The 23,366-nt window shown below is 46.7% G+C and overlaps 1 protein-coding gene across 1 annotated transcript in view; it reads right to left on the reverse strand.

The window, feature by feature from the left end:
* Nucleotides 1-1,443: 1,443 nt before the first annotated feature.
* Nucleotides 1,444-23,366, reverse strand: part of LOC123359409 (maestro heat-like repeat-containing protein family member 2B) — an 87,266-nt gene continuing 65,343 nt past the window's right edge. The window contains exons 10-24 of the mRNA XM_045001079.1: nucleotides 19,816-19,939; nucleotides 17,933-18,045; nucleotides 16,962-17,114; nucleotides 14,902-15,056; nucleotides 13,382-13,544; nucleotides 12,739-12,932; nucleotides 9,533-9,670; nucleotides 9,215-9,326; nucleotides 7,016-7,162; nucleotides 5,660-5,842; nucleotides 4,441-4,596; nucleotides 3,805-3,939; nucleotides 3,502-3,604; nucleotides 2,367-2,432; nucleotides 1,444-1,541 (exon numbers count right to left, since the gene is read on the reverse strand). Of these exons, the coding sequence (XP_044857014.1) occupies nucleotides 1,444-1,541; nucleotides 2,367-2,432; nucleotides 3,502-3,604; nucleotides 3,805-3,939; nucleotides 4,441-4,596; nucleotides 5,660-5,842; nucleotides 7,016-7,162; nucleotides 9,215-9,326; nucleotides 9,533-9,670; nucleotides 12,739-12,932; nucleotides 13,382-13,544; nucleotides 14,902-15,056; nucleotides 16,962-17,114; nucleotides 17,933-18,045; nucleotides 19,816-19,939 (2,040 nt within the window). The remainder of the gene's footprint in view (nucleotides 1,542-2,366; nucleotides 2,433-3,501; nucleotides 3,605-3,804; nucleotides 3,940-4,440; nucleotides 4,597-5,659; nucleotides 5,843-7,015; nucleotides 7,163-9,214; nucleotides 9,327-9,532; nucleotides 9,671-12,738; nucleotides 12,933-13,381; nucleotides 13,545-14,901; nucleotides 15,057-16,961; nucleotides 17,115-17,932; nucleotides 18,046-19,815; nucleotides 19,940-23,366) is intronic.

Below are 23,366 nucleotides of genomic sequence, written 5' to 3' on the forward strand. Positions count from 1 at the left end.
TTACCGTGCTTTTTGGCCACTCAGAAAGAGGATTCCCCCACCAAAGCTCCCAGCTTCCCTGGGGATGTAATATATTTTCATTAACAGAGCTGTGGAGACAGGACTGTTCCTGGTACCGTCTTTTACTAACGCAAGTATGGAGGGGATACAGTCATAGGGACACATTTAAATAAGTTTAATTAATTGCCTGGTTTAACACAACCTTTGACAGCCACCTGTAAAAATGGACGCCATGACCCCTACAACGAAAGACTCTGAGCTGGTTCATTCTTCTATTTTGTCCTTTTCTGGATTTTCCTCTTGAGATCTGCATCTCAGACAGGAGCAAAATCAGCTGATGCACGACAGGGCTACCGATGTGTAAGTTCTCAAAGGCCTCTTGAAAGGCATCGTCGAGCTGTTGAGAGATTTTCAGACAAAAAATCAGTGTAAGCAACCCCCTGCTTGTTCTTAGATTTATGCAATGCCAAGTTGATTCCTAACCCCATTATACCCCCATGATCGACCATCGCTTCTTAATCATTCATTTACCTGAGCAACGTCTTTCCCGTTCACTTTGTCCACCAGTGACTCCCCCAAGCCATGATCATCTTCCCACTTTAGGGGGGGGGTTGTCACACTCAACGAGGTTCTTCACGAGGGTTCGGGGTCGGGTCCTGAGGTATCTATCAATGGTCGAGTCAAAGGGCCCTCCTCGGAACTATAACTGCTATAGCGCTTTATCCATACAAGCCCAAAAGGTCCTCGGGGCTAAAACAAAGTCTGAAGTTCTCAGGGGAGTGGTAAAGGAGTCCATGTCTCCTCTCAGCCTTTCCACAATTCATAAAACACGTCTTCTTGGTAAGAGATGGCCTCCTCTGCCAAGCGCTGGGACTTATGAGGTGATGTGCTGCACTCTGATTGGCAGAGGGCATTGGAAGGAGTTCTTAGAGGGGTCACACGACCCTCTTCTGGGAGGTTCACCCCTTCCGAGAACCTACCCTGTTTTGGTCAACTCTCCTCTTGGGGCAGTCCTCTGCAGCTGAAACCCATCGCAATTGGTAAAGGGTGGTGAGAGGAGTTCCTAGAAGGGTCACATGAAGCACTTCCGGATGGGTCACCCCACCCCAGAATTCCCCCCAGTTGGACAAATCTCCTCTTGGAGTGATCCCCAGTGGCTGAAACCCATCCTGATCGGTAGATGGCGGTGGGAGGAGTTCTTAGAGGGGTTACACAAAGGACAGGTCACCTGCCCCAGAACTCCCCCTGATTGGTCAAGTCTTCTCTCGGGGCATTCCTATTGGGGCGAAACCCATCCTGATTGGTAGAGGAAAGTGGGAGGAGTTCTTAGAGGAGTCACATGACACATCTTGCTGCCGGGGTCAAGGGGTGGGGTTAACATTTGATTGATGGTAGGGCCCTTATACCACTGGAGTGCCTTGTTCTGTTTGTCTACGTTCTGCTTCATTCGCCAAGTGCTCCGCCAGGACAGATGTCACTTATGATCTCCGTTGCCACCAGCTGGACAGTGGGACTTGGGTCTTTCTCTAGGACCCGGAGAGCTGAAATTACAGAGGACATCACGTTAGTGAACAGACTGTCAAATCACAGCTAAGCGTGATCACAGAACCTTGAAGTACCTGAGCAGAATGATCACATGGAAAAATGTGAAACTGGGCTCAGTCCTTCTATTGGGGTGGAAAATACATGATAGATGAATAGGCCTCACTTTTCATATAGTCACCTGTGCCTGAAATAGCTGGAGACTTATTACTTCTGAATACCACACGACAGCAGCTCTCCAATACAAACAAAGCTTTAGGGTCCCCCATTGGGTCCCTTCCATGCTCCCAACTGTGGGGAGACCCTGACTCTACCAGAAAGTCATCCACTCTGCTGCAAATGGAAGAAGGTCCATTGTTTCAATAGCTTCCACTTTTCAGTTATTTTCCAGCTCTATTCAGGAGCCACTGCCTGAGCTCAACTCAACCTGGAATTTAACACAGGCCAGGTCCAAGCTGGTTTGCGCATGATACAGGGCACCTACTGGAAGCAAAATTGCTGGTGGGAAATTTGGGGTAGCAGAAAGTGGCTACTTCTCACTTGGGGAGTCCACAGAAAGCCAATAAAGCCCAAAGTGTGGATAGCACTGGCTGGGGAGGGGGCATTGCCAGGACAACCAGGAGATGCACTGACTCATATCACACCTTCTGCAGCTTCCTCCTTCAGGGGAAATTAAGGCTGACTTTCTACTGGGCAAGAGTGTATTTGTCCTTTGATGTGTGGCTGATGCATTTTGCACCAGTGGTATCGGTTACTGCTGCTTGTCAGCTAAATTCCTTTATAACTCATTAATGAGCAGGACTTCAGCTGTATTTATCACTTACACATCAGCAGATGTTCCAGGTCCAGCCATTTCATACGCTGAGTGTCTGTGTGTTCCAGGATGATGCCTAAATACACAATGTCAAATAAATAACAACAATAATAAAACCTTCCCTTGTTGAGTGCAAAGTGATATTAGCAGCCTCTAGACAGGTCTTTGGGGTCTCCTACTGTGGGCCTAAGGGTGAGCTGTGGGCAAGAGGATGCTAGAGCGGTTTAGAGTCCACACTGAAGAGAATGAGAGACACATTTTTTAAAAAGAATGTTTACATAAAACCCATTTGCTTGAAACAGTCTGTGCTCCTCTTGCCACTGCAGTCAGTTATTGGAGACCTACTAAGATAGTGTCTTGGTCTAGTGGTCTGAGCAAAGGACTGGGGCCAGGAATAAGCGAGTTCTAAGCAGGGATCTCACAAGGTGACTGATAGGTGAGCCCCAATGCCTGCCTGTCTCACATGGGTGTGCTAGGGAGAAGAGGGCACTGGGTCAAAGAGGAGGAACCTAATGCTTCCTTGACAAGGTGCTGTGGCCAGGAAGGTGAAACAGCAGGTGCTATGGGGAGGTGGGCTGCTTGCCTCCCAGTGAGGAACACTGAACAGCACTGGGTAGGTCTGCACTTTGAGCTAGGGGTATCACACCCAGTTCAATGGGACAGGCCCACACTAGCTCTGACAGCGCTAGCATTAGAATGTAGCTAAGGCAGCACAAGCCGTGGGAGGAGCAGCCACTGTGAGAATAGACTTTGGGGTTTGGATGGGATCATACTTGGGGTGGTTAAACCTCCTGTCGTCGCAGCTACTCTCTATTTTTAGCACACAGGACTAGTGCGGGTGTGTCTCATCAAGCTGGGAATTATACCCCCAGCTCAAAGTGTAACCATGCCCTACGTGACAGTGTCCCAGCCACTACTATGAAATGACTGCACCGTGCTTCCCCTGCAACAATCTCGAAGCACTTTATAGCAACTAATGAATTCCTCCGACCACCATCCTGGAGAGGTAGAGACATTAACATCTCCATCTATGGCTGGGAAGCTGAGGCACAGAGAGATTAATGGCAGCTCAGTGCTGCACAGTGGGATTTTTTTTGTCTCCCTCAATGGGAATATCAAAAGGGACACTGGGCATCATCTCTCACCAGCTAAGTTGGCGGCAACTGCCCGGATCCATTCCCAGCTGCTACTGAAGTACGTGATGGTGGTGCTGTACAAGTTCTCCAGCAGTTCTGCATTTTCTTTGGCCTAGAGGAAATCAGGGACACATGAGCTCTCTCTGGCTAGAAGTGCCCTTTGACTGCCAGCACATGCTTTTATGAACCACAGGTAAATAAGAGAAAGAACAGGTGGCTGGGTAGAAGTGGGAAAAATGGGAATCTGGGGCAGATTTACATTTCCCATCACCCTCCAGCCAATAATCTCATACAATTCAACAGCTCACTCACAAGGTGTCTGCAAATGTCCACCTGGAGCTCTTCAGGCTTCAGCTCGGCTCTGCCACCAAGGTGCTTATTGATCGCATGTTGGAGTCTCTTCAGTCCCAAAAACGGGAAACAGAGGTGAAATGTAGCTCTGCATTCCTGAAAAAGAGCGTCACACCATTGACTTGTTCCCTACCGAGTGCTGTGTTCAATCAAAGGGAACTCATCTGCGTGACTGCTCATCTATTCCAGGACAAAAAGGGATTCATCTGGACGTGACTGGCAGAAACATGCAGGAATGACTAATAGAGGGGAGAGCTTCCACTGAAACCTGGAGGTAGCATCAATGTCTTTTGGGAACAGGTATACCGATGAAAGCTGCTTCACCAGGCACAGCTGTGGTCTCTCCTCTGTTCTGGGGAGGCAGGGGTCTGGGGTGCAGAGACAGACAGGAACAGAGACCTGTCGGGGTCAGACCCATGACCTATCCTGGATTCTGGTGAGGCAGCCATGGACCAACCTGGCTGGAACTGACTCAGCAGGAGGGCAATGAACTGAGGGGAGAATTTGGGCCTCCACAACAAGCAGGAATAGCAGTGCTCCCCTGACATTGGGAGGAAGATTCCTTTGGCTTAGTAAATAAGTCACTGTTGGTCTTACCATTGAAACCTTGGGGCTTGGGTCTTGCAGGTGCAGCAGAAGTATGACCCAGCTCTTTCGAACCTGATCGGCGAAATAGGCCTTCTGTTTTTTCTTTGTCAACTGAGCCAGGATGCCAAATAGGACAAAGGCCACTGAGCGAAGAGCATCGTCCTCCTACAGCCAAGAAAGCCCCACAACTTGGTAAGTAAGGGACAATCCCATCACACACCTCACACAGCCGTCTCTTCTACGCTAAAGTAGAGTGATTGCAACTACAGCTAGTCAGATAAACTTTAATTAACCAATTTTTTGTTCGAATTTTCTGATTCATGAAAATATTTTAGAGACAGTTCAATTTTGATGAAATTCCTCCAGAAGCCAGGCAGGGTCCTTAGAAACCTGCCTGGTGTCTTGCCAGTACACCCATCCAGCTCCTTGGCAGCCAATCTATCAGGCTGACTGGGATCATAGGCTTCCAGGCTCCCAGCTTTGGGGGGAAGGATCGCTCAGTGGTTTGAGCATTGGCCTGCTAAACCCAGGGTTGTGAGTTCAGTCCCTGGGGGGCCATTTTGGGAACTGGGTTAAAAAGCTGAGGATTGGTCCTGCTTTGAGCAGAGGGTTGGACTAGATGACTTCCTAAGGTCCCTTCCAATTCTATGACCCTGGGGGTCCTAGCTGTCAAATTTGCAACTCCCTGGCACCTCTAGCTCCCAGAGTTTCCTGGGTTCCCAGCACCAGGATAGTCTGAGAGCAGACTGGCCAAGGCTTCCAACAGAGCTAGGTTGAGAATAGTAATTCTGTTTCACAACGAGTTCTGAAGTTTGGGGGGGGGGTTCCCACAAATAGGAACAAAACCAAAATTTGAAATCTCAAAAATTCTCTGCAAAACAGAATTATCATTCCAACCCTCTCACATAAAAACGGTATAAAGCAGGCCCAACACTTTCTATTGCACTCTGTAACCCCCTTTTCATGGTTATGTAGCTACCTAATCTAGTATTCAGACTTTCTTTGAGGTTCTCAGTGGCAATCAAGAACAGAAGGGTGAGACTGTGGGAGCAGGGATGTCATCCCCGTCCTCCTAATGTTCTCCTCCTCCGTAAAATACCTCCCTTCCCTGGGGCCTAAAATCTCTGCACTCTGACATGAGCAATGCCCAGGGAGTCCACATCACACATCGTAAATCGAGTCTAATCAAGGTCGGTTGAACTGGGGTTGGAGAGTTCTGTTCACATACATCGTCAAAGTAGGTCCGGATCTGTTGGGTGAGGTCTTTGAAGGAAGAACCAATGTCCTTCTCTTTCAGCTCCTTCAGGACTTTGGCCAGTGCTTTCATGCTCTCACCAATCACTTCAGAACTGAAAATATCATGTAAGGCCCCGATCAGTATGTCCAGAAGAAACGTCTTGTATTTTTTCACCTGTACAAACATACGACATTAAAGAAAACTTATCACTGATCACACTTCTAAGAACTTTTCTTTAGCAGTTATGAAGCTGTGGGAATTTCATCAACCCTCTCTCCCTCCTGAGATCTATAGCTATATTTCAGACCAGGTGCTAGCTTCAATGAGCCAAACTCGGTAACATAATACACGTGCATAATACTATTATTAGATTTCTAGTTACTTAGATTCCAAGGCCAAAAGGGTTCATTGTGATTATCCGGTCTGACCTCCTGCATAACATAGAACTTCTCCGAAATAGTCTCTGAACTAGAGTACATCTTCTAGAAAAACATCCAATCTTGATTTTAAAATTGCTAGTGACCGAAAATCCACCACAACTTTTGGTAAATTGTTCCAATGATTAATTAAAATTACTATTAAAAATGTACGCCTTATTACCAGTCTGAATTAATCTAGCTTCCTTTTTCTCCATTGAATCTTGTTATACCATTGTTTGCTAATGTGAAGAACCCATTATCAAAATTTGTTCCCCATGTGAGTAGTTATAGACTGTCCTCAAGTCACTCCTTAACCTTCTCTTTGTAAAGCTAAATAGATTGAGCTCCTTGAGTCTATCACTAAAGGTATATTTTCCAATCCTTTGATAGTTCTTGTGACTCTTCTCTGAATCCTCTCTAATTTATCAGCATCCTTCTTGAATTGTGGACATCTGATCTGGACACAGCATTCCAGCAGCACTCACATGAGTGCCATATTCAGAGGGAAAATAACTTCTTTATTCTTCTTCAAGATTCCTCTATTTATGCCTCCAAGGATCATTTCAGTCCTTTTGGCCACAACTTCGCATTGGGAGCTTATGTTCAACTGATTATCTGCCATGGCTCAAGTTTTTTCTCAGCATCATTGTTTCCTGGGATAGAGTCTCCCGTCCTGTAAGTATGGCCTGCATTTTTTGTTCCTAGATGTATACATTTACATATGGTTACATTAAAGTGCACATTGTTTGCTTATGCCCAGTTTACCAAAGGATCCAGCTTGCTCTGTATTGACTGCAAAAAGGTGACTAGGGTATGGGAGAGAGCAGAATTTGGCCTAGTGCATTGTGTGCAGCCTCTGTAAACTCTGAGCAATTATTTCCCTTGGATTCTCTACTTATGTTGCATCCTATTTAGTATTCTCTCATACCTTCACAGGCGCCCCATCGACTATATTTCCTAGGCCTCTTACAGCCATCTGACGGACAATGCTGTTCCTATCCTGTGACCTTTCTTCCAAGATGCGCAAGACACTCTTAAGCAACTTCTTCTCCCTGAGCATGGGATCAGTCATTAGCTGAAATAAAATCAACATGTCCATTAGCACCAATATGATCCTTAAGATTGGGAATAGAATTTGAGCCGGCATAGAATACACTAAAAACAACAAGGAGTCCTCCTATAGCCACAGTCTTGTGGATACAGACTAATATGGCTACCCCTCTGATACGTGGCACATAACACACTAACTTTATCATTCCACACAAATGAGAAATGTCTTAAAAACATGGAGCTTTCCTTTTGGACACTATAATAGGGATCCACTCACCTCTTGAGAGCCCCTTAGTGGCCAGGTCTGGTACCACAGTCCTTTTCTCACCCCTAGTGCACCCTGCCAGCTGACCTCAGTGAGTCTTCTGTGGCTCAGGCCTCTGGCTAAGTCCCAAAGTCCAAATGAACCCCTTCTGGGCTAGTCAAGAACAGTCCCATTGCCCTCGCTAGGGTCTCCAGCCCCAACTCTGGGTCCTTGAAATTCTGCTCTTTGTTCAAGCTCTCCGTAAGCATTGTCCCCTTCCCAGGGGCGGCTCTAGGCACCAGCAAAACAAGCTGGTGCCTAGGGCGGCAAAATGTAGGGGGCGTCCCCTGCCGCCGGGGAGGGCGGGAGGCTGGGCTGGCGGACCTGCCGCAGTCATGCCTGCGGGAGGTCCACCGGAGTCCCGGGACGAGTGGACCTGCCGCAGGCATCACTGCGGAGGGGGCGCTCGTCCCGCGGCTCGGCTGGACCTCCCGCAGGCATGACTGCGGCAGGTCAACCGGAGCCGCGGGAAGAGGGGACCCGCCGCAGGACCGGGGAAGGGCGGCGCAGCGCACCGCGCTGCTTGGGGCAGCCTGATTTCTAGAGCCGCCCCTGCCCCTTCCTGGGGCTTATGCCACTGTAAGTGGTAGGGGATCCAAGGCCTGCCCATAACTCTGAGTTCCAAACCATGGACCCTGTAAACAGTAGTTAGGCACCGCTTGATTTCAGTTCATTGTTGCTTTTTCCTACCAGCCACTTTTAGCTTCACCCTCACCTCAAGGTTCAAGTTCTTAAGGACTCTCTTCCTGCAAACCCAACTTAAGCAAATACTGCCAGAATCAAACTCTGGCAATCCCTGGAATTTCTGTGGCCAGAGAGCAGCACCCTTTCTTGCCCCTCCAGTTCCTGGCAGGAACTGACCTGCTAAGGCCCTGCAGCTCCTTTTAACTGAGCCTGATGGGCTCCGATTGGCTGCTCTCATGAGGCCTCTCTAGACAGACCCAGATTTGTGGCTCTTTTCCTGGGGCAGGGTGCAGTAGGACCATGGGGCCTCTTGTAAGGAGCCTCAAAGCCCAGGTACAACCCATCCCAGACACAGATCGATTGTTTTCCTTAGAACCAGATGAGCCCCTAAGATAGTTACTTAGCATAAGTGGAAATATGATGCAGATGTTAGAGGAAGGCTGTAGAAAGGGAGGATGGTCCAGCAGTTAACACACTTGTCTAGGACTTAGGAGACCCAGGTTCAAATTCCTGCTCCCTCAAAGACTTCCTGGGTGACCTTGGCAAATCACTTAGCCCTTCTGTGCATCAGCTCCCTGCCTGTAAAATAGGAATAATAGTGCTTCCCTACCTCCCAGGAGTGTTGTGGGGATACATACATAAATGAGTTTTGAGGTACTCAGATACAATAGTCATGAGAACCTAAGACTGATGTGAATGTATTTGTATGTTGCTTGTTTTATAGTATTAGGACACTAGGTTCATTCCGAAGATCTGCTGAGTGAAACCAAAACCAGGAGCTGTTGGTTAGTATCAGCACTGGGACTTGGCAGAAGAGGTCCAGTACTTCAAACTCTGTCTGTATCTCTCTCAGCCAGCACCTGTGGTTGTGTAGCTAGTATAGGCAATGACAGCAATACAAATATCAGCGAGAGAATGACTCCGAAAGGTAGAATGAAGTTTCTTGTCAGGTTTCCATATAAAGGGGGACCCAGTCTACTATCTAAAATGACAGTTACTCCTATGAACTGAACTGTACAACTCCTTAAAAGAAAGGCAAACAGACAGTGGTCTAATGTTGAAACTGCTCTTCGGAGCCCTGTGTCTTACCTGGGCAAGGAAAGCTGTGCCAGTGACTCGGAAGTTTTCCATTGGGGAATTCACCCAGGGGAGGAGGCTCTGGATGATCTCAAGTGTTATTAGTCCAAATCTTAGCAGACCACTGGAAGGCAAAAAACCGCTTATGGGGTCGATTGCACACTTCAAAAACTCAGCTGCTCTGAGCAGACAGCTCTGATATCTATGGGTGGGAGCTGTGTGTTTCCACCCAGGGCACTCCCCACAAAGCTATAAACTGTAGGCTCCCTCTCAGCCACTCTATTTGCTACTGATTCCCAAGGATAAAATCATGCCTCTTAGATCTCTTACCTCACCAGCAGACACACTCCCTCATGGTGAGTCTGGGGGTTTTCAAGCAGAATCCATGTTTTCTGCGTCCTGAGCACTCTCACCAGTCTCTCATTCCCAGCTTTGGAAAGCACAGATTCTAACGCTTGGACAGAAAACCTGGGGAAAGAGAGGCACAGAACTGCAGCAATCAGTAGGAAGGTGCAGCCTGAACAGAGTCAGGAAGCCCAGGTTACTTGTCAGGTCTGCTGTTCATCGACAGTTCATCCACTGGCAATATCCTGGACACCAGTGTCCCTGGAAGGACTTGATGCCAGGAGGTATGTTTCTGTCTCATACATCTCATATAACTAGTTTTGCTAGGGACAAAATTTTGCAGTCATTTTTCACTTTCTGCAAGGAGTATGGATACTAGCAGAGTACAAGGATATAAAAAAAGATACATGATCAGGACCCAAAAACTGGGGGGCATAGAATGTGGTGATCACTAGTGGATATTTTGGGGTTGTATCTCCAGATATGATGTGACAGAGTGCTGAGGGTATGCACTTGAGTCAGCACTCTGGTCACTATTAGTACTAATTCAGTTCCTTACAGAAAGCCTAATTGGACAGAGGTGTAGCTGATTACGAGGTCAGATTGGGGCTAGTGAGTCATGGAACCAATCATTCCATTAACAGGGAAACTGTATAAAAGGACATGGGCAGGAGCCCTTTGAGGGGAACAGACAGAGAAAGAAACTTGGGTGACCAGATATCCCGATATTTGGGGCTTTTTCTTATACAGGTGCCTATTACCACCCACCCCCTGTCCTGATTTTTCACACTTGCTGTCTGGTCACCCAAAGAGAAACAGAAAGACAAAAAGCTGGGAGAGCCTGACAAAGTGAGCTCTCTGAGTGGAAACACCTTCCCCCCATTTTGGAGAAGAGTTTAGAAAGTTGAGTTACAAGATAAAGGTGCTATGTATTGGTAGGGGGATTAAATAGACTTCACGTTGGTGTTTACAAGCAAGAAAGTCTCAACGTGGTCTGTGTTTGTAGAAGATGTGGGGGTGCAACACCCCTCTCTGTCACAGCTGGGGGCTCATCAGGGATTTCCCTGTTATCTATGCAAATGGAGAGCCTGCTGGAGAAGCCGGGGTAGAGGTCTGGCAGTCTGGGTGATGGAGGGAACACACTGAAATGGATGGTGAAGAAGCAAGGAAAAGTCTAGAACAGGGGTTCTCAACCTTTCTGTTTCTGAGCCTCCTCTCACCTCAACAAGCTATAAATACTCCATGGCCCACTCCCAGGCCTCTGCCCTGCCAGGCATCAGAGTTTGGGGCTCCTGGCTCTAGATTTTAACTCCACAGGGTGCAGGGGCTGGGGCTTTAGTGCAGGTGCTGGGCCTCAGGGCTCCAGCCTGGCTGGGCTCAGAGATTCAGCTTTCTGCCCTAAGCCCCAGCTAGTCTACTCCCAGCCCTGCTTGGCGGACCCCCTAAAACCGGCCCGGTTGAGAAATGCTGGTGTAGAAGACCCCACAGACCTTCTAACAATCCCACCAGGCAGAAAAACAGCCTTTGCTTGCCTGGTAGGTTTAACAGCAAAAGAGCCTTCAGGAATTTATACAGGAACAAGCCCAGGTCTGGCAACAACTCCTCCAAAATCTGGCAAGTCCTGTGACAGGAAATGGAAACCAGGCACAGGAGATCAGACTCTGTAAAATGGGACCTGCGAACAACCCTGATCTGGTTTTGGTTACTCTTAAAGGAGCAGCGGTGAGACCTCACAAGGACAGAACAATGTGGGCCGTTCGACTGACACCCCATTTAACCGGGGAAGCACATATATGGCTCTTAGTGATTAGCAGGCAAGAGATTAGGACGTGATTAAGGCAGCCATGCTGGACGAGGTGGGGCCTGTCCACATAAAAGTACTGCCAGAAATGGAGAGTTGAAAGATGGATTGAGGGATTAGGCCTCTGTGCATTTGCATAGAAATTGAAAGATTGGACCACTTACTGGTAAGGCCACATACTCAAACTGGGGGGGAGATCATGGACTGCAGGATTCTGGAAGTTTCTTCAGAGTCACCCTGAGCATACCTGAGTATAGGTTACGTGGCACCAGCCAGTTAATCTGGACCCCGCAGTTAAAGTTACAGAGGAATTTGCAGAGGCGGACATTCCCAGAGTGAGTCAGTGGTTTAAGGGGCTAAAAGATCACTAAAAGATTGCCATATGAGTCTCAAATAAAAGCTCATGTCCCCAATATCATTGTGAAACACATCTACAGATGCTGTGTAAAGAGCCATGTCTATGCATTGAAAATTACATTCTTATGATCTGTGTCTAGGGACTAGTCACCAGGAAAGGTGAAAAAATGGTTTTCTTTAAGGCAAGAAATGTTTCTCCATCTATTTGTTTACATGTAAATTAAGCATGTAGGGTTCACATTCAGTTCAGGACTGTGAGAACTTCAAAGAAAGAAAAGTAACAGGAAGGAGACAGGGAGTGGGGACCCAATTTTGGGGTACACCTCAAAGGTTTGCTCTAGTATATTTGGGGGACAAAGAAGACACCCTGGCATCTTTCACTTAGGAAGTAGATGGACAGCGAGACGGACAGCGGGGTCACTATCAGGCTTGGTTGAGAACGTTGGGTGAGAAACATCTTTAGACAGGAGGTTAACCTGTTGGTTAAGTTTAGTCTCTAGGACCATGTTATGATTTCATTTGACATGTAACCATTTTTTGCTTGCATTCTTACTCACTGTCACTGGAAATTCTGTTCTTTGACCATCTCTGTTCTTGTTTGCACTATAAATATATCTAAGTGCTGTGTGTTTTGCACTATAGAGTATAAATAATAAAGTATAAAGTACAGAGTCTAAAGTATAAGAAGTAAACTGGTGTGTACTATTCCATAGGGAACAGCACGCCCGGTAATTCTGTGGGTGTTCAGTGGATAAAGGTCTGGACACTATACGGAATGGTCAGAAGACTCGGGGGTTGGTGTGTGCCTATCACTAACCTGTACAAAGAGACTGGGGTCTGAGGAGGCCTGGATGGCAGTGCTTGTTTTGCCAGAGCCTGGTCATTTTAGGGAACTGACCCACAGCAGACACAGACAAGACTTCCTCACTCTAAGGGCAGGCAATGGTAAGGTGCCTCATAACCCTGGAAATTCCTGGGGAGTGTCACACAACTCTATTGGAATTCTTTGTTTCTCTCCCTTCCTTCTAATTACCGGCAAGGGTTGCCCTCAGTATGTTGTTGGTCTTTTTGGAATAGGCTCCGGCTTCTTATCCTTGGCAAAGGCATCTTTTGTCCTGAGGTTCGGCTGACCTGCTGCAGGAGAACAGGAAACAACTCTGGGAGCAGCTCCTGCACAGCTTTGCTCGACTGCTGTGCTGACACCACCTCAAAGATGGCACATGTTGCCTGAAAGGACAGCATGGTAAAAAATGAGATCTCCTCCAACACCATCACACCCTCTTCTCCCCTTCTGATATCAGCTGTACTGGATTTTCACTTCTGCCGGTAACTTGAATGACTGCAAGCAACTCCCTTAACTCATGGCTCAGTTTCCCACATCTGTAAAAATGTGTATGACCTACCAAGGCATGTTGTGAGTCCTAAGGAATATTTGCAAAGCACTGTGAGAAACCTGGTTCAAAGACTTTCTAATTGCCAGATGTTATTAAGTAAATCAGCCACGTACTCTAAAACTGCGTATTTGTTCCACAGACAGCAGAGCTGGACTCAGGGAAACAGTACATCAGAGGAGAAGTGCCCACACAGCAATATTCTACCACACTTCTAGCTTTCCATCATTAGAATTGTCACAGGGCAGAGGAAAGCCTGAAAGGCATGTCTGTCATCTAACTTACTGAGAGAGGTTCAGCAGCTGCCAAATGCCTGTCAGTTTCAGTCTCTGAGGTGATGCTTTCTTCTTGGCTTGTTGACGTCTTTATTTTTTCTATTAGGACCTGTAGGACCTGAATGGCAAGCAAGGGGTCTTCCCCTAGAGATCTCCACTGCTCACTGGTGTCACTGCAATTTAACAGAAGTTACATGTGACCCCTGGACACTTTTGTGGCTCAGACTGAATGCGTCCTATTTAAGTAAAGACCAACTTTTCTCCTTGCCTATGAGGAGAAAGTTAGGAGCACTGTCCTCCTTTAACGCTCCTCCTGTTTAAATATTGAGTTTCCAGTTACAGAACTAGGTTAAGTGACCTAGTCTTACTGCAGCCTAACCATTAATACTAGACTTCCGAAGGACAGGACACAGAGCGCCAATCTCAGTTCCTGTTTTCCCACTTCCCAGTAAATATGGAATCCTGAGCATGTGGCTCCCAAAGATCCAGGGTTTGGAAGGCAAGTGGATGAAAGAAAAGCCACATTTCTACTAACTGGACATACAATTATGAGAACGAATATTCATGGACATCCTAGTTCCCCTTCACAAAGGGTGTCCCTACCCTCTGTTTGCCAGAAGCTGGGACTGGGCAAAAGGGGATGGATCATTTGACAGTTACCTGTTCTGTTCATTCCCTCTAGGACATGTGGCACTGGCCACTGTCGGAAGACAGGACACTGGGCTAGATGGACCTTTGGTCTGACCCAGTATGGCCGTTCTTATGATATTAGATTCCAGCACTGATAACTGATAACCCAGTTGGGGACCTTTAAATGAAATGATGGATCTGCTTCCAGTCCAGTTTTAAATCCCAAGGACAGCAACTCTATTCTAGCAGCCACACCCTGACTGATACCAAGCGGCGGTCTGATGACAATATTGGCCCTATTCTTTGTCATCAGCCAGGGATTGGACTTGAAGCTGTCATGCTACCAGGAAATCAACAGCAATTGCTAATTTCCAAAGTGAGGTCAATTCAGGTGTCTAGAGAGCCAGGCCGGTTCCAGGCACCAGCCCAGCAAGCAGCTGCTTGGGGCAGGCAATGGTGAGGGGCAGCACATCTGGGTCATCGGTGGCAATTCGGCGGCTGGTCCCTCACTCCTTCTCGGAGCAAAGGAGTAGAGCTGCACATCGCGATCGCAGGGTTTTTTTATTCCCCGCCCTTTTTTTGCTGCTTGGGGCAGCAAAAGCCCTGGAGCCAGCCCTGCTAGAGAAGTAGATGTTTCCAACAATACACTCCAGTTATACCAGTAAAGTTAGGTCTTTAGGATGTCAAAGCAGTTATGAATTAATGGAAACAGAATGACACTTAATTTCTCTCCACACCCCACCTTACCATGCTCTTGGACCTTCCTGGAGAAAGACCCAGGCTATTAACCATCAGTAATTATCCCAAAATGTCTGCTGCTTAAATAAAGCCCTACATCTCCCAGCAAAGCTGTGGGATCCATGTTTTACCAAGATGAATGCAATAGGTAGCGGTATATACCTGTCCATTGGCAGATGGTTGCTGAGTAGGCTGGAGATCACTGCCTCTAGGTGATGGTGAGCTAAAATAGACACTGCCTCCAGCAGGAATTGCCTCAAGCTGCCCTCCTGGATAGTAGCCATGTGGCTATATATTATATCCACAATAGCTGGCACCTGGAAGGAACAAAACCAGAAAGAAATGTCCCTTTTTCTTTCTCTCCATTCATTCTACAGAATCAAAACCTTTATTTAGACATTTGCTGCTTTTTTAGAAATTCCTCAAGAAACAAACGTTCAAATATGTCTGTGTAACTTTAACCCACAACAATTGCCCACACTTGGCTGTAAAAATTAACACTGACACACACACATATAGCGAAACCCCGCTATAACACGATGATCAGGGTCCAAAAAATTGGATCGCGCTAATTGTGGGGTCGTGGTATAGCAGGGTTTACCATTTCAAGCTGGTCAGTTTCAAGCCGGTCGATTTCTCTTGGGCAGAAAACTACTTTCATTTGCGAACTGCCCACCGCAGTAACTGAAAGGGTGGAGCTCCAGCAGCGGGGGCTCTCAGCCATGGAGGGAGAGAGGGAAACACTTGGGGAGAGCAGGGGAGACGTGCAACGGGCAGAGGAAGAGAGAGGAGCAGCCGGGGAGAGAGTGGCTCTTCTCACCAAAAGGGTAAGCGGGGGGGCAGGTGGGAAGAGGCAGTGGGGAAGGCACATTCCATTTTTTGCTTTTTTTTTCCCTTTGGGAGCACTCCAGCCCCTCTCCCTTCACAAAGCCTCTCTCTCTCTCTTTTTTCTCTCTCTCTTTTGCGCTTCCGCAGTGCTCCAGCTGCTTTTTTTTTTTTGGCCTGGGGCGGCCGGAGCCACCTTACAATCATGTTATAGCCGAATTCGCATTATTACGGGGCGCATTATAGCAGGGTCAGGGGCGGCTCTAGCCATTTCGCCACCCCAAGCACGGTGGCACCCGTGGCTCCGGTGGACCTCCCGCAGGCGACCGGCAGAGCACCCCCCGCGGCGTGCCGCCCCAAGCACGCGCTTTGCGTGCTGGGGCCTGGAGCCGCCCCTGAGCGGGGTTTCCCTGTACATACCAGGTAATTTAATGTGGTGGTGCCCAGCTATGCATTAAATAAACCAGCTGGCATGCACAAAAGAAGGCTTTGCTTGCCCAGATTTTGCAGGTGTGATTTAAGCAGCCAAATGCAACCATTTGCCTCGAAGGATGCACAGTTCATAAACAACCACAAGCACAAAATATGCAAGTGCTTTAAACACAGTGTGCAAATGCCTGGGACTATGAACAGGTGACGACCTCTCATTCATTCCTAGCCCTTCACATCTTCGAAATACTGTGCAAACGTGGCAGTTCTGCTGCGAGGGTTCCCTGTCCTGAGGCCTTTCACCAGCCTTGATAGAAGATTTGTGGAGTGCTCCTTTCATCTAGCCCTACCACACTGGGCTCCAGAATAAGGCATATAAATAGTGGATCCCAAAGACACTATAGTTTTCTCCCTCCCTCCTTCTATTCTTAAAGGGTACGTCTACACACCAAAAAAATCCCACAGCAGTGAGTTTCAGAGCTCAGGTCAACCTGGGCCTGAGGGGCTTGCACTATGTGGCTAAAAGTGTAGCTGTTCCTGCTCGGGCTGCAGCCCAGGCTCTGAAACCTGGCAAGAGGGTGGGTCTCAGAGCCCAGGCTCCAGACTCCCTGGGAATGACTACAGGGCTATTTTTATCCAGGTAGCCTTTAGCCATAGGCCTCCTAAGAACTGGATGCCTCCAAGTGCCGGTCATTCTGTCTTCTTGTCTTTTCCCCAGAGTGTTTTCTTGGCTGAATACTGTGGCAGCAAGCCAGACAAATAAATAACCAACCATCTTCCTTTTCCCTTGGATTCTCTCTGTCTATTGCTATTGATTCTGCCATTGCCTAGTTTAGGGTGGGAACAGAGATGGAATCGACTCTATGTCCGAGGGGGAGAAACAGCAAGATTTTTGTTCATTACACATGAGGGCAAAGATCTAAAAGCCTCGTGTTTAGGCAGAAAACCTCTCCAGTTTCCCGTTTTACCTTATCAAGCATGGCATCTCCACACTCCTTCAGTATAACCTTCATCCACAGTCCAGCTGCTGTGGCACAGGTGGGGCTGGCAGACAGCATACTTTCCACTGTGGCCTCAATAAAGGCTGTGGCCTGTTCTGGGGGAAAGTACTTACTAACAACCTGGGAACAAATCAAAAACAGGAGAGACTGCAATTATGTTTGGCTCCAGCACTTGTAAAAATGGAGGCCTAATATCTCTATGGAAAAATATCTATGCATCAGCAAATTGCATCCGACGAAGTGGGTATTCACCCACAAAAGCTCATGCTCCAATACGTCTGTTAGTCTATAAGGTGCCACAGGACTCTTTGCTGCTTTTACAGATCCAGACTAACATGGCTACCCTTCTGATTAATTAACAATTTGTTAATTAGCCTCATATCCAGCTAGCCATTTGGGATTAAAATTCTCTCCATAGTCTATATACTACATTTTTGTATTCTACACTAATGAGATCAGGTTCAAGGCAAAGCTTCTGTTGCACAGTTAGCACAACATTGTACTGGATATGCAGGAGGTAAATTTCCAGTTTGCATTCTCTTAGATACACTGCATCTTTTTACAATATATACAATGAAGTCAAGAGAGGCATGCACACAAATATAGGCTAAGGCAAACCCACAAGGTGACAGAATGAAGACTGGATGGGTTCTCAGCTTGATGTTCCACTAATACAGTTTTTTCTCATGGATAGCTGGATAAGTATATGTGTGCGCATCTGCATGTGCATTTTCATGGGCGTGCAACATTCTGTGGAATCTGGATTTTACATGGCATTCATAGCACACATCTATGAAAAGCATCTTGCTGGTTACTAGCAACGAATGCCCCTCGTCCACAGCTCGCTCCAAGTACGGAAAGGCATCATGAAAGCGTAAATGTAAAATGAAGGGTGCCTGGTCACTAGAACATCCGCACAAGTTTTTTGATTCAGTTACCCTGGCCATTTTGGAAGAGGCCTGAAACAAAGCCTCGGGGTCCGGAGCTGCTGTTAGTTCTTCATGGAGACATCTCAGCTCCTCTTCCACTGACCCCAGGTTCATGGGCTGGCCTGGAGTGGAGAAAAGGAAAAAAAGTACTGTAACTGGATCCTCTACTGCATGGATATTCATACAGGAGGATCCATGTGCTAGGCTGTTATCAGCATAGTGTAAAATCTTGGCCCCATCAAAGTCAACGGCAAAACTCCTGTTGACTATAATGGAGTCGGGATTACACCCTAAATGTCTGAAAGTTAACAGTAGTGGTATGTTATTGTGACTGATACAGGATTGAACAAGCACCGTATTCAGCTTGGAGCAGCTTTCTGGGGGTGTCTGGTTTCAGTAGCCTCTCTGCTCTCACTATTTACATCTAATCTCACATTCAAGTACAACTCATGGAGGTAGATGTGAGGGGTTCCAATGTAGAAGTGAATCCCTCCACCAAACTCTCGTTGTAAACGAGATGGGGCTGGACAAAACCTTCGGCAGGAAACCCAGGCTCATCCGTCACTTCTAAACAATGCTGGGATTTCTATGTTGTACACTCAAAGACTGGAGTCCCTTGTTCTGTTTCTGAATCACCAACACTGTTTTTTAGGACTGATTAATAATAATTAGAAATAGGGTGACCAGATGTCCCAATTTTATAGGGACAGTCCCGATTTTGGGGTCTCTCTCTTATATAGGCTCACATTATCCCCCACCCCAGTCCTGCATGAGTTTCACATTGGCTGTCTGGTCACCCTAATTGGAAATGGCCTTAAATAATAACCAAGATCTATCCCTTTACATCTAACCATTAGGTGAAAAGAATATCCTACGCCAGGGGTCGGCAACCTTTCAGAAGTGCTGTGCCGAGTCTTCATTTATTCACTCGAATTTAAGGTTTCGCGTGCCAGTAAGACAATTTAATGTTTTGAGAAGGTCTCTTTCTATAAGTCTATAATATATAACTAAACTATTGTTATATGTAAAGTAAATAAGGCTTTTAAAATGTTTCAGAAGCTTCATTTAAAATTAAATTAAAATGCGGAGCCCCCCGGACTGGTGGCCAGAACCTGGGCAGTGTGAGTGCCACTGAAAATCAGCTCATGTGCCGCCTTCGGTACCCGTGCCATAGATTGCCAACCCCTGTCCCACTCTTTCACAAATGGGAAAATGGCCTACACTTACTCCAATAGCTTTGAATGCTCATGACAGAGGGCTGCTGCAAGAATTTTTTGTTTAAAGAATTAGTCCAGGAAACCCCTCCAATACAGCCAGTGGCAGGGTAAAGAGAATGAAAATGTTTAGTACCAAGGGCTTGTCTACATGGAGATAGTCAAGAAAGCTAATCCAAATTCATTTTCAAACTGCATTAGTTAAACTTCATTAAACACCTCTGGGGACACACTTATTTAGAATTAAAGGGGCCTTTTCAGGTTAGTTTAATTCATGTAATTCACTAAAATTAAGAAGGGCCATTTTCATTCAGAATCAGAGCATCCACACGTGTTTAATGACACTTTAAAATTTACACCTTTAGTTCATTTGGATTAACTCTCCTTAGTGTCCCTGTGTAGAGAAGCTCTAAGGAACTGAGCAGTTATCTACCTGGTGCAGACCATTTATTATTTGTACAGTTCCCAGAAGTGTGTCACACTCTTTACACATCATAATCGTCTCTTCTAATGAGCTATTTACAAGATGCCCATCACTCTGTTATCTAAGTGCCAACAGACAGGACAGAAAGAACTAGAGAGGCAAAAAATGGACATTACAACAGTGAAAGAAGGTGAAGAATTACTTATACCTGCTAATGGGGAAGAATTACTTATACCTGCTAATGGTCTCCTCACCTTGTATACAGAGAAGGCAGCTGATACAGTCAAACACCCACTGACGAGACGTGGCCAGTGAATCACAGCTGTATGGTGCTATTGCTCCAATCAGAGATCCAAACTGATGAAAAGTTTCCTGAGGCTAATTAAAAAAAATGAAGAATGAACGTTCTCCAGCTGTACTAGACTTCACTTGCCATCTTTATTGTTGATACCAGTCAGCTCTGTGTTTTTGGGGAACCAGGGCACAGTATCTAGCTTGTGTGACTCATGAAGGACACCCCCAATTCCCATCTCTGTTTGAACCAAAACCGATCAGAGAAAAGGCTTGCAGAGAACAATGAAGAGTTTGGGGAGACATACCTAGACGCCTCCTGACAAGGGTGACAAGATTAAGACATCTCCATTTGCATACAGAATGAAGAACAGAGACAACTCCACATGCCTCAACTGCATGAAAGATGGAATAGGGATTAGCATAAAGAATGAAGAACATAGAACCGCACTGAACTCTGGGACCAGAAAGCAGGGACACATTGAATCATGGGAATCCCTGCTCCAGATGCTAATGAACCTACGCCTGCACACACTCAGCTCAGCAATTATCAGACCAATTCTAGTAATAAATCTTTGACTCATATCCCAAAATACTGAAGCAGCCTAGTTGCCTTGTGAGCTCCCCGGAAGAAAACAACACCCATAGCCAAGAATGATCAGCTCCTATTGTCTAGCCTAAAGAAAACCCTTGAGCCATCAGTTTACCCATAAACAAATCTAGTGTTCTCCCTTCAACCACTGTATTTTCTCTACAAACTCCCCTACCTATGCCCAAGAAAGGGTTCTGATGTATAGACCCAATTGGGGCATTTTGTTGTGTTTGTCATTTCTAAGACATGGGAAGTGACTATTCCAATCTACTCATCATTGGTGAGGCCTCATCTGAAGTATTGTGTCCAGTTCTGGGGACCACACTTTAGGAAACATATGACAAATTGGAGAGATTCCAGGGAGCTAGAAAAATGGTAAGAGGTTTAGAAAACATGACCTGTGACGAAAGGTTGGACATGTTTAGTCTTCAGAAGAGAAGGCTGAGAGGGAAGATAACAGTCTTGGTTGTTATAATGAGATGGTGATCAACTGTTCTCCATGTCAACTGGGGCTTGGACAAGAAGTTATTGGCTTAGGGTATGTCTATACTACCCACCGCATCGGCGGGTAGTGTTCGATGTATAGCGCATTGATTTATCGCGTCTCGTCTGGACGCGATAAATCGATCTGCTAATCGACACCCATACTCCACCTCGGCAGGAGGAGTAAGCGGTGCCGACAGGGGAGCCGTACCAGTCGACTCGCCGCCGTGAGGATGGCCAGATAAGTCGAACTAAGATACTTCGACTTCAGCTACGCGAATAGTTTAGCTGCAGTTGTGTATCTTAGTTCAAACCCCCACCCCCCCCCACTAGTGTAGCCCAGGCCTTATTCAGCAGCAAGGGAGATTGAGGTAAGATATTAGACAAACTTTCCAACTTTAAGGATGGTTAAGCACTGGCACAGGTTAGCTAGGGAGGTTGTGGAATCCCTGAAATTGGGGGTTCTTAAGAACCAGTTTGGACAAACATTGGTCAGGGATGGTTTAGGTTTACTTGGTCCTGCCTCAGCGTGGGGAGATGACTTCTTGAAGGTCCGTCCAGCCCTACATTTCCATGATTCTATGATATTCTCTAGCAGCAGAGCATCCTGCTCTATGGTTGGGGCCAATGCTGTTCCAAGGTTAGCCTCCAGGAGAGGCTCAACTACCATCGGGGCATCATATCACCTCAATTCTGAAGATAAAGCATCACCACCTGTCCCCATTTGCAAAGGTAGCAACAGTCCCAGTAGTCACCCAGGACCTATATTCCATCCATGCCATAAGGCATTTAAAAAAAAAAACAGTGATGGTGATTAACCATTGGAACAAAGCTAGGGATGTGGTAAATTCTCCAGCATTTGATGTCTTCAAAACAAGAGCGGGATGCCTTTCTGGAAGAGATGCTCTAGGGTAAAAGTTACTTTAACTATATCATGTACATTAATGCTACTGATGGAGAAAGTCAAAAGCTAAAAGCTTTGTAGTCAATGTAAGTGTGCCTTGGCTTAATGCCTCTGTTATTCACCTGAATCAAGCTAGCACTTTGCTGGACCCATCTGAGAAAGGCAAAGGACACAGCTGCTCTTTCATGTGTGCATGTTTTAAAGATGCATAGCACAATACAGGCTCCTACAGACAGACCCTTAATGAGAATGCTGCAGCACAGACACGAACATGAATGAAGGAATTGCAGAATACGTCGACCAACACAAGAAATTAAAGGCAGCATAGCTCAGATTCTGATCTTCTAATCAGTCCCCAAATGCTTGGCACTGCTAAGTATGTAAAAGGGTGTGGAGATACTGTGGCTGTGAGTAAACAGACGTGTTATCTTTCCCATTAAAGTACGGTTGCAAAGACTGCTCCCCTCATCCATCACAACGTGACCATCCTGCCAAGCAAGAGGCAGGCAGTAGCTGCTTCTGATGGGCTTCAGACTGTAGCAGGAGTGAGGAAAAAATAAAAGATCCATCAATTGGATCCAAAAATTAAAAGATGAAGGTTGGAAGTGCCAAGTTCTGAACAGCACGGTGCATCTGGTGTAGGGAGGGCAAGAGGAAAAGTGGGGCCTCTTTTCCTGCTTAGTTCTCCTAGAATGCTCCTAGCGCTGCACTACCCTGCTTCAGCCATGCTGCATTAGCTGGGGCAGGTATCTGTGGGGCATCCATCCACTGCGGTGTGAAATGGTGGCAGAACTGAAGCAGCTGGAACACCTCGGAGAGGGTACTGTGTATAAACAGACATACATGAGTAAAGGAAGAGGTGTGAGGGAGGACAGAGAAGGAAAAAGGAGGGCTTGGATGAAAACAGAAGGGAGGGAAGAAAAGAACAGAACTAGCAGGTAAAGAGAAAATGAATGGAACGAGGAACACAATTGAAAGGACAACAATGGCAAAGCTGACTGAAGCAGGGTTAGTTAGAGACTCAGGAGAGAACTCTGCAGCAAACAGAGGCCTCTGTTGGCTAAGTGGTGAGGATTCCCCCAGCTATTTTCATTTATTAGTGCTGACCCTCCACCCTTTCTGAGAAGGTCAAATCACCCCTCCAAAGAGCAGCATGCAAGAGCAGTGGCGTGACTAGGAGAGTGCACACAGACAGAGTACAAGAGCAGCCTTTGGAGAAGGGGACCAGTGGATTGCAGTAACCAACTGCAGTTGCTGAGGGCTATTTCAACCACCATTGGGCATCAGTTCCTACTGCTGCTCTAGCGCCTCCTCCAGGAGAGAGGGACCTTAGGGTGCTCCCTACTGAGAGAGAAATGAAAAGTCAGTCACTGGGGTGGGGCCTGCACAGGAATTAATGGGCAGAGTCAGACAAGAGCCTGTGGCATGGTGCTTGAATGAGCGGAGGGTTACACACAATGATGGGATGCAGCTGTGACGGAGTGTGATGCAATTAATACATACCGGGATTGAATTGCGGGTTATGCTCATAAATC

This window comes from Mauremys mutica, unplaced genomic scaffold (genome assembly GCF_020497125.1).
Source record: "Mauremys mutica isolate MM-2020 ecotype Southern unplaced genomic scaffold, ASM2049712v1 Super-Scaffold_100120, whole genome shotgun sequence".
Lineage (NCBI taxonomy): Eukaryota > Metazoa > Chordata > Testudines > Geoemydidae > Mauremys > Mauremys mutica.